Below are 15,323 nucleotides of genomic sequence, written 5' to 3'. Positions count from 1 at the left end.
AAAAATCCTACCGAGTGGTGAGCAACCCTCCCACTCGGGGGCTTAGCTGCAGTCCAGTACTCGCCTAAGTTTGAAAAATCCTACCAAGTGGTGAGCAACCCTCTCACTTGGGGGCTTAGCTGTAGTCCAGTACTCGCCTAAGTTTGTAAAATCCTACCAAGTGATGAGCAACCCTCTCACTCGGGGGCTTAGCCGCAGTCCAGTACTCGCCTAAGTTTAAAAAAATCCTACTGAGTGGTGATCAACCCTCCCACTCGGAGGCTTAGCTGCAGTCCAGTATTCTCCTAAGGTTTAAAATCTGTCCCTATCTGCAAGGACGACGAGGTGCAGGTCGACCACGACCTTCTACTCCGAGCTACGCCACAAGTACAACATGCACTCCATCCCCATCCGCAAGGACGACGAAGTGCAGGTCGACCGCGGCCTTCTACTCCGAGCTACACCACAAGTACAATGTACGCTCCATCCCCATCCGCAAGGACGACGAGGTGCAGGTTGACCGCGGCCTTCTTCTCTGAGCTACGCCACAAGTACAACGTACGCTCCATCCCCATCCGCAAGGACGACGAGGTGCAGGTCGACCGTGGCCTACTTCTCCGAGCTATGCCACAAATACAACGTGCACCCCAACCCTGCCCACAGGGACGACGAGACGCAGGTCGATTGGACTCTCCACTTCAGGGCTACATCCCAAAGAGAAAATTCCATACGAAGGCAAATACAAACATATTCAGAAATAAACCAAGTTCAGATAGATCCTAAAATTTCCAGGCGACGGATCAAAAGTATTCGAGCATCAAGCCCGAAGGAGTTTAATGGTTACAGCAACCACTCGGCATCCCGAGGAAAATTTAAGGCAAGTTTAGATCTCAAAGTTTGTTCATTCGGCAGGAGGAGGGCTGGCAGGTTCAACGAATTCGTCCAAGTCGATTCCATCTGCAATCCGAGTGGTGGTAGCTATGAAAGTCTCCATAAAGGACTGGAAATCGTGCCTTTTGGTGTTGGCGACCTTGATCGCTGTCAGCTTGTCTTCGCGAGCTTCCTTGCAGTGGACTCTTACCAAGGACAACGCCACGTCAGCACCATACCGGGCAGAGGACTTCTTCCACTCTTGCACTCGACCAGGAACCTCATTGAGCCGAGTCATCAGAGATTCGAGGTCATTTTGAAGCATCGCCCTTGGCCAGAGTGATGAGTCGATCCATGAAACTGCCACCTTCAGACGAGCGAGGTAACTTGTCACACTCGCGACACGAGATTCCAGACGAAGCACATTCATGGCAGCCTCGTCACCGACTGGAGAAGCAATAGGGTCCAAACCTGTCTCGATCCGTCCAGTCTCCTCCTCAAAGTTTTGGCAGAATTCTGTAGTCAAGGAGTTAGTGAATTGACTGGACTGGACTAACTCACAAGTAGTAGAGCAGTCGGATTAAAAGGAGTACCTTCCAACATAAGAAAGAGCTTCTTGACAAGGTTCTCAGATAAGCTTCCACGTCATTTCTCTTACGAGTCGCGGATTCCAGCTTCTCATTCAGAGCCATCTTATCCTTCTTCAGACGAGTTACCTCTCGGTTGGATTCAGTGAGACATGACTTCAGCTTGCTTACTTCTTCTTCCAGCACTTCGACCGAAGCCAGCTTCTGGTTTGCAAGGGCAGTCTTATCTTGAGCTTCCTTCTACGCAGCTGCAAGGTCTAAGTCCTTCTTCTCCAGAGCCAACCTCATTTTCTCTGCAAAATAAGCAATCGGATCAAACAAGAGATCGAAGAAATATTTTAAAAAGGATGATCGACGCGAACAGTCGACAGGCAGTTACCTTCCATACCAGCAGCTTCATCTTGAGCTTTCTTCAACTTTTGTTGGGCCAGCTCCAAGTCAAGATTGAGTTGCCTCTACTTCTCCTAAAATTCGGCTAATTTAGAAATGAGAGTACAAGATTTCTGCAGAAGGTAAAAGACATATCAATCGACAAGATCAAAGATTATTTACTTCCGAGTGAATAAAACTTTAAAGTTGACTCAGACCCCAGCCGACTGCCCGCAGTCGACTGCGGTCTCGGGGACTACACCCAGTGGGTGCACTTGACGTGCCCCCACTGGTTCAGATCCCACTCGGCCGGTCTGCCCAAAAAAAAGAGAGAAGAACTATTCAGACCCCGGCCGACTGCCAGCAGTCGATCGCGGTCTCGGGGACTACACCCAGTGGGTGCACTTGGCGTGCCCCCACTGGTTCAGATCCCACTCGGCCGGTCCGCCCGGGTCGAGTGGAAGAAAGGAAAGGGAAAAGTACTCAGACCCCAGGCGACTACCCGCACTCGACTGCAGTCTCGGGGACTACACCCAGTGGGTGCACTTAGCGTGCCCCCACCGGTTCAGATCCCACTCTCCCAGGCCGAGTGGAAGAGCGCAAATGCTAAAGATAACAAAACACCCATTGAGTGTACAGATTCGAGGCAAACAATAAGAGATTGTATGAAAGAAAATATTTCAGGTAGCATATCCTAATAGAACAAGGTCAGTCGAAAGCCTACTTACCTAGACATTGGCCCGAAAAAAGCCTGGTTGTATGACTGGCATCGTAAGCAGCCTGGTTGTTCTCGTGCACCGTCTTCATCTGCTCCATCATCACGTTAGTCTGACGGATGGCCTCCGCAGCCGCGGCCGACTGGCTTTCCGAAACATGGTAGTTGGTGAAGAAGGGGGCAGACGACCCAGGTGCGGCAGCTTAGAGCTCCGAAGCATGGGATTGGACGACTGAAAGAAACACCGGTACAATCGACGGTGCAGGGCGCTCACTCGACAATGGGACGGCAAAAGTTACAGAGGCCCCACCTGCGTCTTCCGATTGCTGGACGGTTGGTGTTGGCATCGGTCCCTGCTGAGATGTCTTGCCAGTTGCTACTTTTTCGTTCTTTCTAGGCCTAGGGGCCACATCTTCATCATCATCCGGAAGCTCGATGACGTTGGGTGGGGCTGCAAATAAATCAATTGACCCCAAGTGAATCGCCAGAATTTAATCGACCAAATAATCAAGAACAAGATCATGAGAGTTTTACCTAGGTTGGAGGTAACCGCGTCTTCCATTTCCTCATCTCGGTATTGGTAGGAAGAAGTTCCAGATGTAGCAGCACTGCAAATGTCAACATTCAGTCGGTTATGTTCTGTTGCTCAAGTCGACCAAAAGATTGGGCCAGATGATTACCCGGAGATGGTGGGGATGGTCACTTTGATTCTGGGCTTCGGTGGTTTGGAGGATGTGTCCTTCAATGCTTTTGGCGCAGGAGGCGGCGCAGTCTTGAGCTGTTTCAATACCTTCTTAGTCAGCACCGGAGAAGACGTCCGAGGGCGCTTCGAAGATTGCCCAGTCGGTGCGGTCGCCAGGTTAGGGGTGCTCGCCGGGTCGTGAGCGTGCTTGGACCTCCTTTCTCTGCGAGAAGGCGAGTCGACCTCTTCTTCATCACTCGGGTCGTCGCTCTCCTCGTCCTCCTCTGCATCCGAATGCCACTCGCCACTCTCGCCCCCGCTCGCCTCTTCCTCGACATTTTGCTCCTGCACTCCATTGGGCATCGAGTACATATCAATAAGAGACTGAAAAGACAATGAACAAAAGAAAGACAATCGACCGTCAACAAGATGTTACATAGTAAATCAAGAAGACACTCGACAGTGCAGAATCATACCTGTTCCGGCTGGCACAAATGGTCGAATGGAACCACCCTCCTGGACCCCCGGGGGTTATCCTTGTTGCTGGTAATACCCCTCAGCCACTTCTCCACTGTGTCCTCACTAACATCCTCCGGGTGGATCCGAGTGGAATCCTCGAGTCCCGAGTACATCCACATCGGATGGTCACGAGCTTGGAGTGGTTGGATGCGTCGACTGAGGAAAACCTCCAGCAGGTCCATACCAGTCACTCTGTCACGGACAAGTTGGACGACCCGCTCGACCAACACCTTCACCTGCGCCTTCTCTTCTAGGATCACTCTCAAGAAGGAGGGCTTCTCCACTCGAGCCATGAAAAAGGGGGGAAGTCCATTCGACTGACCCAGGGTCGGCTGGTCCTTGCAGTAAAACCAAGTCGACTGCCAGCCCCGGACCGAGTCGGGAAGGATCATAGCTGGGAAGGTGCTCTTGTTCCTCATTTGAATTCCAAGGCCCCCGCACATCTGTATCACGTGCGTCCTCTCGTCACTCGGATTGGCCTTCTTGACCGTCTGGGAGCGACATGTGAATATGTGCTTGAAGAGACCCCAGTGCGGTCGGCAGCCCAAGAAATTCTCGCACATGGACACGAAAGCAGCAAGGCACACGATGGTGTTTGGAGTAAAGTGGTGGAGTTGAGCCCCGAAGAAGTTCAAGAAACCACGAAAGAAAGGGTGGGGAGGCAAAGAAAACCCGCGGTCGACATGAGTGGCGAGGAGAACGCACTCAACCTCCTGTGGCCGCGGCTCAATCTCGTTCCCCGGGAGCCGCGCCGATTCGTGGAGGATCAGTCCCCCCTCAACCAGATCATCAATGTCATCTTGGCTGATCGTCGAGCGGATCCAGTCGCCCTGGATCCAGCCAGGCGGCAGGCCGGACCTCGACGAGGATCCGCCCCGGCTGGTCCTCTTCCCTTTCGCCTTCGTCGTCGCCTTCTTCGCACGCTCCAACGCCACCGTCTTCTCCTTCCCCATGGCGGCGAACCGAGTCCGAGCGGAGCTACGGCACCGAGAGCAGAAGCAGGTGCAGCGGAGAAATCTGAGGAAGAGGAAGGAGAATGAGGGCGCACTGTTCAAAAGCCCCGGTCCGGTGCTTTATATAAGGACACTTCCGAGTGACTGACTTGTAGGCCTAGACGATCTTATCAAATCCCGCAACAGTCGCGCGCGTGATACATGGCAAAAAAGGTGGCACGGGGATCGAGGCGACCTGCCTAATCCGTCCCGATTACCGCGGCCTCCCCCGCCCAGAGCGCTTCCCAAAATTCGAATCCCGTGAAATCCGCAGATGGCAGAACAACCCACCAGACGGAAGATTTGTTCCATATCAACACTCGAAACTTAACAATGAAAGTTCACTCGACAAAACCAAGAATGGATCAAGGCGACTGAACAAGCAGTTGAAGTCATTATAAAGGTTCATTCGACCTTTGGGTGAGATATTCTCAAAGCACAAAAGCTAAATCAGAGGGGTTATCAACTCCTTCTCCACTCAAACCCTGAACCATTCGGGGGCTAATGATGAAGCTATGTACCTAGGGTAGGGTCATGGACCTGACCCAGACATCCTACCCTAGGACAGCACCCTAAAGCCAGGATCATTCAAAGAGTACCATCATCCACTCGACCATAGACGCTCCACTCGGAAGAGTCAATGTCACTCGACCGTCACAAAAGTCACTCTATGGGCAGAAGAGCTAAAGTCACTCTGCACGAACAACGGTCGAGCATTTACTTGTAAGCTTAATTGTCATTTATAGCACCTAAATACAGGCGTTACCAGTAACGTCTCCATCTTTATGTACCTTAAACCCTTTGTAACTGAGGGTGAGAGAGGTCTAGCGAACTCTATATAAGCCACCCCCCTCCTCAGGGACAAGGGTTCGCACCCCCTGTAACTCACACGCATATAATCCAGTCGACCGCCTCCGGGCTCCGAGACGTAGGGCTGTTACTTCCTCCGAGAAAGGCCTGAACTCGTAAAACTCGTGTGTACGATTCCTTCATAGCTAAGATCTTTGCCTCTACATCCCTAACCCCCCTATCTTATTGTCAGACTTAGAACCACGACACTGGGCTCTCCGGAAGCCCAACGGCGCAGCAGTCGACGACGACGGCGCCGACATGCTTCCTCCCGGTTTCCAAGAGCGCACTCGTGACCAGGGGCTGGTGACCACGGGGTGGGTTCCCCAGATGAGCATCCTGGCGCACGCCGCTGTGGGTGGGTTCCTGACGCACTGCGGCCGGAACTCGCTGATCGAGGGTCTCCTGTTCGGGCACCCTCTCGTCATGCTGCCCATCTGCGTGGCCCAAGGGCCCAACGCGCGGCAAATGAAGGTGAAGAATGTAGGGTTGCAGGTGGCGAGGGACGAGAGTGATGGGTCGTTCGACCGCCATGGCGTCGCGAGCGCGGTCCGGGCTGTCATGGTTGATGGAGAGGCCAGGAGGAGCTTCATGGCAGGTGCAGCGAAGATGCAGGAGGTCGTAGCTAATACGGAGCGGCAGGAGAGGTACGTTGACGAGTTTGTACATCGCCTTAGATCTTACACCGCCGAAGGCCATTTCCGTACAGTCGCGTCTGCCTCGCTTTGAGCCACTGACAGGTGGGTTAATGGCCCTAAGTCAGCTAAGATGAAGTCAGTGAATCTCAACCCCCTCATTACCTCAGACTTCATGAATTGTGTATTGTACTATGGATATAATTTTCAAGATTTTGTGATACTACTACCAAGTATAAACATCACTACCCATGTGTCCATTCAGTTCTACCACAACTAGGATCTATGATGTTCCTTTGGGGGCGACTATGTGTAAGGTGATTGGATTTTTTATGCCGATCAGTCATTTATTTTTCTTTTCTGTTCGATTAGGATCCAATAGTGACAACAATAACATAAAATATCCTAAAACTAAAAAGAATTAAATCATCAACATCTACAATGCCATTAGTCACCCCAATGGATATGAACAGAAGTTCCTCGCATGGTGGATCCTTGGTATGCACTCTCTTCTACTCTTCCAAACCCAGTGCGGTCTTAAAGGCTGAATGAAGGATTGTCTTTAAATAAATAAGAAAAGAAAAACTGGTATGTACGCTGCGCAAAGACATTTCTACTGGCGACGGTATGTGATGACAAGGGAACCCACCACTCGACTGTTCCAAAATTCGTGCAATAGGGTTTCCATGCTAGGAGCATTTCACTTTATTGTGCACACTCTCCTAGGTATGTCTATTTACGCCAGGTCATGTGGTCTACCACTTCCTGTGAGACACTACGACCTCCTTTGGTTTATATTTATAGGATAGAAAAATTGTACGAACAAAAAAATCATAAAAAATAAGATAACATGTATCTTAAATCGTATGAAGAGGAATAGAAAAAAAAGATGTTTTTTGGTTCGCATCATAAGACTTTTTTCATTGAGTCTAGATTAATATTTATTTTACTACGAAATATACAGGATAAGAATAATTCCTTCATGAAAATAGGATTCTATTCCTACAAATTAAAGAGTTCTAAAGAAATTTTTTCTATTGAACCCTATCCTATGAAATTCCTACATAATTGGCCTACAACAGAGTTGCATGCATGCGCTCCTCATTCTCTCTTCTCTCTTCCAAACAAAACCACCATTTTATTCCACCTTGCCTAACTTAAATCAGCTATGTCTTTTAAACCCATATTTTGATTTCTCGAACTTATTATATAACCAAATTCCTCGCGTAAAAACCTGCAGGTTGATTTTTTTTGTGTGGTTCCAATCTATTTTTTGAATTGAGTGTATTTGTTTTTATAAACGAGTAAAATCAGTTTTTGGAATGAGTGAATTTCACTTTTAAAATAGAGTGAAATCAGTGAAAATTGTTTTTGAAACGAGTGAAACCATGTGTTTAAAAAGAGTGAAATTTGTTTCTTGATTTCTTAGAATCATTTTTGAAATGACTAACAATAACACCTCGCAGTCCACAAAAACACCTCTTCTCAAACATAGTTGAAAAGACTAATAAAATAAATCAAGTAAAATGTGAGAACAAGATACACCGCTCCAGGTGAGGCCGAGTAGCACAGTCCTACTTGACCACTGCGGCCGGGCGTGGAAGTAAGCGTCGACACTCGACACTACCCAACAAATACACGGAATCTCATTTCGCCAAGTCCACCGCGTGAGCAGAGCACTGAGCACGAACAGAGAGCACCACCAAGCTCCCGATTCTAGGCCACGCACCGCCAAGTGGACGAGCTAGCAACCTCCTGATCTTCGCCATGGACGACGCCGGATCATCATCCTCGCCGCTGCGCGTCGTGATCGTCCCGTGGCTCGCGCTGGGCCACCTGCTCCCGTACATGGAGCTCGCCGAGCGGCTCGCGTCCCGGGGCCACCGAGTGTCCTACGTCTCCACGCCGCGCAACCTCGCGCGCCTCCCGCCGCCGGCGCCGCGCGTGGAGCTCGTGGCGCTCCCGCTGCCGCGCGTGCACGGCCTCCCCGACGGCGCCGAGTCCACCAACGACGTCCCGGCACACCAGCGGGAGCTCCACTGGAAGGCCTTCGACGGCCTCGCCGCGCCCTTCGCGGAGTACCTGGCCGCCGCGTGCGCCGACGAGGCCACGACGCCTCACTGGGTCATCGCCGACACTTTCCACCACTGGGCCGCCGCCGCCGCCCTCGAGCACCGGGTGCCGTCCGCCATGCTTCCCCCGACCGCTGCCTTGATCGCCACCGTGCTCAGTCACAGCCAGCCGTCGGAGCACGACGGAGCGCGCGCTCCTCCCCGTTATGAGCAAGAGGGGAGGGAACCGATTTACAGCAACCATGGCGTGTCGGGCATGTCCATCATGCAGCGCTTATTGTTGACAAAGGAGAGGTGCACGGTCGTGGCCATCCGGAGCTGCGTCGAGTGGGAGCCCGAGTCTTTCCCGCTGGCGGCCACGATCCTCGGCAAGCAGGTCGTGCCCCTCGGCCTTCTGCCGCCCTCAGCCGATGCAGCCCGCCGTGCCGCCGCCAGCGGGGCAGAGCACGCCACCGTGCGCTGGCTGGACGCGCAACCTCCCGGCTCGGTGCTGTACGTGGCGCTGGGGAGCGAGGTGCCGCTGCGCGTGGAGCAGGTGCACGAGCTGGCCCTCGGGCTGGAGCTCGCCGGGACGCGCTTCCTCTGGGCTCTCAGAAAACCCAGCGGCCCCGGCGCGGCCGCCGTCGATGCCGACATCCTCCCTCCTGGTTGCCAAGAGCGCACGCGTGGCCAGGGGCTGGTGACCACGGCGTGGGTTCCCCAGATGGGCATCCTGGCGCACGCGGCCGTGGGCGGGTTCCTGACGCACTGCGGCCGGAGCTCGCTGATCGAGGGCCTCCTGTTCGGGCACCCGCTCGTCATGCTCCCAATCTTCGGCGACCAGGGGCCGAACGCGCGGCAAATGGAGGCGAAGAAGGTGGGGCTGCAGGTGGCGAGGGACGAGGACGACGGGTCGTTCGACCGCCATGGCGTCGCGGCGGCGGTCCGGGCCGTCATGGCTGACGGAGAGGCCAGGAGGGGCTTCGTAGCAGGCGCAGCGAGGATGCAGGAGGTGGTAGCCGATACAGAGCGACATGAGAGATACATCGACGAGTTTGTGCAGCAGCTTAGATCTTACTCCGCCGCAGGTGCAACGAACTGATGACAATTTCACTACTGCCAAATACTAAATCAGTAAAATCGTTCCAGATTACTTTGGAAACCACACATTCAAAGAATTTATCGGTGGTGCACTGATTCAAGTTCTTATACAGGAAACACATTCAAGTGGTTTCTTCATATGCATCTTACTCAAGTTGTCTCTAGTCTTTAATTTATTCTGAGAAAACAACCATGGGAACACACAAAGTTCAGGAGGGATTTTCAGTTTCAAAACAACAGGAAGGTAGAGATAGGCGTATAGTTGACTTGGCGGTCATCTGAGACACCCTGTATAGTTTTATTAACCTCATTGGCAATATGATACAAGTCCCATTGCTGGTTGACCAAAGGAGCGGTGACCAACAATCCTCCAAAAACATGGTCATGTTACCTTCCAGCGATACCCTAAAATGACAGCTTTGGAGGCCCAGATGACCCCTTTCCAGATGAAAGAAGCACAAGTGTCTTTAAAACAGACTACATTGGGTTTAGTATTTGCTACTGTACAAATCATCTACAATAAGTTGTGGTGCCCTCGAAATCATTCCACATGCAGTTGGCCATTTGAGTGTTGATCATTTCTAAAGCCCATTTGAGGAGTTTAAAAAAGGAGAGTACGTAAACAGGGATACTCGCTAAACAGGAGTAAGAGTAAGCATGACAAAGTTCAGTCTAAACAAGTCTAAATCATTGCTTCCCCAAGCAATCACTGTGACATGCCATATTTTTTTGCTAAAACATAAAAGAAAGGCCATCAAGGCCTGGAGCTCCATCAGAAGAAGAACAAAAAGCAACATCTTTCACTTCCTCCTCGGAGAAAGGTGCATCAAGTGAATTCTTTTCCTTAAGTTAACTTTCCCTCTTGTCTAAAGAAGTCTTCTTTAAGGGATGATATGTGAGGTCTGTTCTCAAAGCAAACAAGATAATCTGGTTGCTACTTATATCGTCCTCCACTTCAGTTACATTACAAGGCCCTCATGTCTCGCTAGTTCATGGATAGGGTTTTCCTCTCCCTTTGATTAGCAAGATGTACTTGTATCCCCCTAGAGAAAATATCTATCCCTAGATCTCTAGCCTTAGTTTCTTCCATCACCCAAAGATGAAAAGCTATTTATTTCTATAATAACCTCCTGCATTCTAGCATGATCTACATAAGACACATAGGATATCATAGATTTATATCTAAGAGATCATACTCCTCCAACATACTTTTCTTGTGGTCTCTCATTGCAGACTCTATGTTAGCACCCCAACCCATTTATGCTTTCTTAAATTTTCTTACTTTAAATTATTGCCAAACATCTATAGAGTTGGAACAATCACAGTGACTATTCCAAGCTTCCTAATAGTTTCAAGAAGTCAATCAAGAAGTCAGTCCTAGCCAACCACAATTTCTCAAACTTAAACTAGATTTACCTAGGTGTCTTGTTATACGCAGGTTCCCACAGAAAAAGTGACATAATCACTGCCAAGCCTCCAGCAGCAGATAAAGGGAAAATAGCATCTAAATTTGTGGTGCAAAAGATCCTATCAATCCTAGACATAATGAAGTTTCTCTGGTTGTTAGCTCAGGTAAACTGTCTACCAGATAAGTGAATGTGCATGAGAGACCAGATATCTACCCATGCATTAAACCTATCACGTCATTTAAAATCCAGAGAGTCACTATTCTTATCAGATTGATATCTAACTAAGCTAAAATCCCCACCTATAACAGTAGGAACATGGCACTCAATGAACAGATCATGCAATTCAGTTATGAAAAGTTGGATCCAGGAATTGACTTATTTTTACGAGCTGCACCACAACAAAACTTGCAGGTTACAAAAGTACTCACAATGCTCTTCCCCGCTGCCACCACTAAAGCCCCACACACGCACACAGAAAGCAGACCAAAGTAGCCAGACAAACAAAAACTCCACCAACTCAACACGAGAGCAGTCAATCATCGCATGTCTCTTCATCAATCATCAATGGGGGTGCATGGCAATGAAGGCACGCTGATGTTCTCCTCCATCGCGCTGCTGCAGCAAAGGTTCAGCGAGCTGGAGAGGATCAAGGAGAAACAGGAGGTCAGGCTTTACCACATACTCGCCCTCGCGGACCCGACTTCACTCACATTGTCAGTAACAAAACCAGAATTGAGTGGAGCCGCCGGTCAGATGATTCTTCCACTCAGAGCTGCTGCATCCATACAGGCCTCTGTGTGGCACTACTGCCTTCTGTCCAGTCGTGCCAGCCACCAAAACTGCTTCGGAATGCAAAACCATCCAGCTCGGCAGCGATTCACTCACCGTGGCCCAGCGAGGCCTACAAGCACGCGTGCAGCGAAGTTGATGCCTGACACCTCAGTGCACCTCTAGATTACTACTAATGTTACTAGAAATGTTGTCCTAAGCTGTTAGCCTTCGCAGTCTCCTCGGTGTTACTGTCGCTGTTTTCCGTAGCCTATTATGTTTTCCCTCTTTTCTCTTCTTCGGTTGTATGTTGCAACAAGGGCAGGAGGTTGGTGAGCTGTAATTATTGCCAGTAGTACAATGGTGCTAATTGTTTACTTTGTTACCTTGTCCCACAGAACTGCCAGAATCTTCTAGCTCCGCACTATCATCTGAGTATGAAACTAGCTCTGCAGGACAACCATTTTCTGTTATATCAGGGCACTCGTCGTCATCATCGCTGTCGGAAGAATTACCAGAGTCCTTCTTCTTCCGTTTGATAATCTTTTTTGACATCAGCCGGTTGACACCCTTGTTGTCAACGTCTACACATTCGCTGCTTATTGGCTTGAAACATACTTTGCTGACCTTTCTTGCATTAGCTTCAAGTATCTCAAGTTCATAAGCTTGAGTTGCTTCTCGTTCATCTTGGTGATCAGATCCTTCGTCCTGATATTCACCATTCTCCTCGCTTTTATCCCTTTCGAGTATCACAAGCATTTTCCCACCTTCTTCTGGTATATAGCCAAAGGATTCACAAACAAAACCAGACACGGTCTCGTACTGATGGCCCTCTGGTATTTTAACACCAAGCTCTTCAGAAAGATCGTCTATAGATGTGTTTGCATCGACAACAAATGTTCCATCTTCCAGCATTACTATATTACCTGTTTTCTTCTGGATTTCCTCCTTTGAATCATTCTCATCAAAGATTTCACCGACTATTTCTTCCACCACATCTTCTAATGTCACGATACCAATCGTTCCACCATACTCATTGAGGACCACTGCCATATGAACCTGCCTGATCCGGAACTCTCTCAGCAGGTTCCAAACGGACATGGAATCTGGGACAAAGTATATAGGCATATGTGCGATTTCCTTCACAGTGATGTCCTTCAACTTCTCAGCCTCTTCAACATATTCAAGCATGTCCATTGCATATACAATTCCCACGATATTATCTATGCGCTCCTCAAATACAGGAACTCTAGAGTACTGGTGGGTTTCCCATAGGTTTTTGAAATCAATCAGTGTTGCGGCTGCATCAATTGCAACCACATCTACCAAAGGTGTCATCACCTCCCTTACATGTGTGTCTTTAATCTCGAGCACATTCTCAATCATATCCTGCTCGTCTTCTGCAATTGCACCACTCAACTCCGCTCCCCGGAGCATTAGCTTCAGTTCATCTTCAGTCACATATGGCTCACTTCTTCCTTTAAGGCCTAGAAGCTTTAGAATTCCCATGGATATAATTGTAACAATACGCCCAACGGGGTACAGGATGATTGAAAGCCAAGCGATTGGTCTGACCACAAACCTGGCAACTTCTGTGGCATTGTGGACTGCAACATTCTTGGGTGTGATTTCTGTAAGAAGTAGAACGGCGACAGTCATGACGCCTGTTGCTGCACTGACACCTGCTTCACCGAACATTGCTGTGGCCGCCTCGGTGACAATTGCCGTTGCGCCAATGTTAACCACAGTTGTGCCGATGAGTATGGTTGTGAGGAAGCGAGTGACATCATTTCGGAGCATTTTGAAGACGCCGTTCTCGGGTTCCTTATCGGCCAGCTCACGGACCTTCCAGGGCCAGAGCGTGGTGATGGAGGTCTCGGCCATGGAGAAGAAGGCGGAGAGGCCGAGTAATAGGGCGAGAATAAGGCCCTGCTCCCTGAGCAGCTGCAGAACCTGCAGCACCGTGGGCCAGCTCCCTCGCAGTCGCAGCGCCACCCAGCCGACCACATCGGCCGCCTCCACCGCCGTGGACGCCCCCGCGCCTGCTCCCGCCGCAGCGGCCCCCGCGGCAAGCGCCCGATGGCACCACACCGCCGCCAGCGCGCTGCAGATAAGCGCCACCGCGACCCTCCTCGCAGCCGCCAGCCGGCCGCCCGATTCATCCTCAGCCTCCGCCGCCAGGGGAGGAGAAGCCGCCGGCCGGCCCGATTCATCCGCAGCCTCCACCCCCAGCGAAGGAGCAGCCGTCACCCGGAGGGAAGCGGGCGTGGGGACGAGCAGGGGGCGCCTGGCGACGCCGCGGAGCCACGGGCGGCAGGGGGAGCGGGAGGCGGAGCGGTACGGGGGCTTGGTGGGGGCGCGGGGCGACTGGATCTGGAGCCGCGGGAGCCTGCTGCCGGCGAGGAGCAGCGAGGCCGTGGAGGGGAATGGGGTGGAAGGGGGCGACATGGCGCCGGCCGGCGGCGGAATTGTGAGGTGGATTGGACGGGCGGGGGCGGAGGGTGGTTGCGTGAGGGGACGAAGCGGGGATGATGCCATCGAGCCGGAGGTGCGGGGGTGGGGCCGGCGGCCGGTGCGCAACAAACCTGGCCACGTGGGCATGGGCCGGCGCGGCATGGACGTGTCGGACATTTGTAAATGGGCTGCGCCGTGACGGCCCGAAGGCCCGGCCATGGGGATCGGCCCGGCACAACACAGCTGCGGGCCGGCCCATGTTGCTTTTCAGCTTTGTGGGCCATTTCAGCCATCCGAGCCTTTTATTTTTATTCTTATTCTGAAAATTCTAAATTAAGAGGAAAATGTTGAAAAATCTAAAATAATTAAGAAAAATACAAAAAAACCTCAAAAGAGACAAAGTGTCATATGAATAAGTATTTAGCTTTATTAGTAGATGTCTCATTAAAACATTCTAGGTAAAACTCCCCTTGAAGCAGAGTACAAAGCTTGCTCAAAATTACAAAAAGAAAATAAAATTACAAAGATTACAACTGATCTTCTAGTTGTTCATTGTCTAGCTAAAGATTTTAGAACATGGATGTAGATCTGTGCTATGTGTGGTGTGTTGGGCTCTTTGTCTGGCTAGTTTCCCATCTTTCATGGTCATTAGTGTCCTAACCATATTAATTGTGAGATTGGTTCCTCTCTCGCTGAGTATTATTCCAATTAGAATGAAAGCAGACTCCAATGATACCATTGAGACGAATACACTTAACACATCTTGTGCTAATATGTCAATCACTAGATATGTAAGCTTGTGGTCATGCCACCACTGCAAATGTTGAAGTCATCATCATTTTTTTTACAGGGAAAAGAGAGCGTTATATATTACTTTGTACCCAGAGTACTGTCTTTCAAGATTACATCAGTTATACTATAAGGCACCCTGCCCATCACAAAAAAACTGCCATTAGCTCTACCATAAGCAGCAAGTTTATGAGCAGCCTCGTTGCTCTCTCTTCCAATCTTTGTTATTCTCCAAGATGGAGAATTCTTCAGCAAGTCCAAAGAATCGTTGTAAGTAGCCCACCATCTTGGCAGGATCACAGAATTTGCATTGAGGGCCTCAATCACAGCTGCGTAGTCTGTCTCGAACATCGTCGGACCAATATATACTTTTTTCCAGAGCTCGCATGCCTAAAAGCATCGCCTGCCCTTCAGCCTCTTCAGCATCACTGCAATCAGGAAGGGTCCAACCCGCACTAAACAAAATCTCGCCATTGCTATTTCTTGCAATGATTTCCGCCGCAGCCAAACCCGTACCAACAATAAAAGATGCATCGGAATTTACCTTCATAGAG

The 15,323-nt window shown here is 50.3% G+C and overlaps 3 protein-coding genes across 3 annotated transcripts in view; 2 read left to right on the top strand and 1 right to left on the bottom strand.

Moving 5' to 3' along the window:
• Positions 1-6,379, top strand: part of LOC119303726 (UDP-glycosyltransferase 91C1-like) — a 25,199-nt gene extending 18,820 nt beyond the window's left edge. Inside the window, exon 3 of the mRNA XM_037580863.1 lies at positions 5,801-6,379. Within this exon, the coding sequence (XP_037436760.1) occupies positions 5,801-6,291 (491 nt within the window). The 3' untranslated portion in view covers positions 6,292-6,379. The remainder of the gene's footprint in view (positions 1-5,800) is intronic.
• A 1,395-nt stretch (positions 6,380-7,774) lies between these two features.
• On the top strand, positions 7,775-9,445 carry LOC119303725 (UDP-glycosyltransferase 91D2-like). The gene has a single exon (XM_037580862.1). The coding sequence runs from the start codon at positions 7,965-7,967 to the stop codon at positions 9,348-9,350; it is 1,386 nt and encodes a 461-aa protein (XP_037436759.1). The 5' UTR covers positions 7,775-7,964; the 3' UTR covers positions 9,351-9,445.
• Positions 9,446-11,115: 1,670 nt separating this feature from the next.
• LOC119303724 (DUF21 domain-containing protein At1g55930, chloroplastic-like) lies at positions 11,116-14,030 on the bottom strand. The gene has a single exon (XM_037580861.1). The coding sequence runs from the start codon at positions 13,972-13,974 to the stop codon at positions 11,893-11,895; it is 2,082 nt and encodes a 693-aa protein (XP_037436758.1). The 5' UTR covers positions 13,975-14,030; the 3' UTR covers positions 11,116-11,892.
• Between the last annotated feature and the right edge of the window lie 1,293 nt (positions 14,031-15,323).

Source organism: Triticum dicoccoides, chromosome 5A, assembly GCF_002162155.2.
Source record: "Triticum dicoccoides isolate Atlit2015 ecotype Zavitan chromosome 5A, WEW_v2.0, whole genome shotgun sequence".
Taxonomy (NCBI): Eukaryota; Viridiplantae; Streptophyta; class Magnoliopsida; order Poales; family Poaceae; genus Triticum; species Triticum dicoccoides.
Note: the sequence above shows the minus strand (reverse complement) of the source record. Positions and strands in the feature narration are given on the sequence as shown.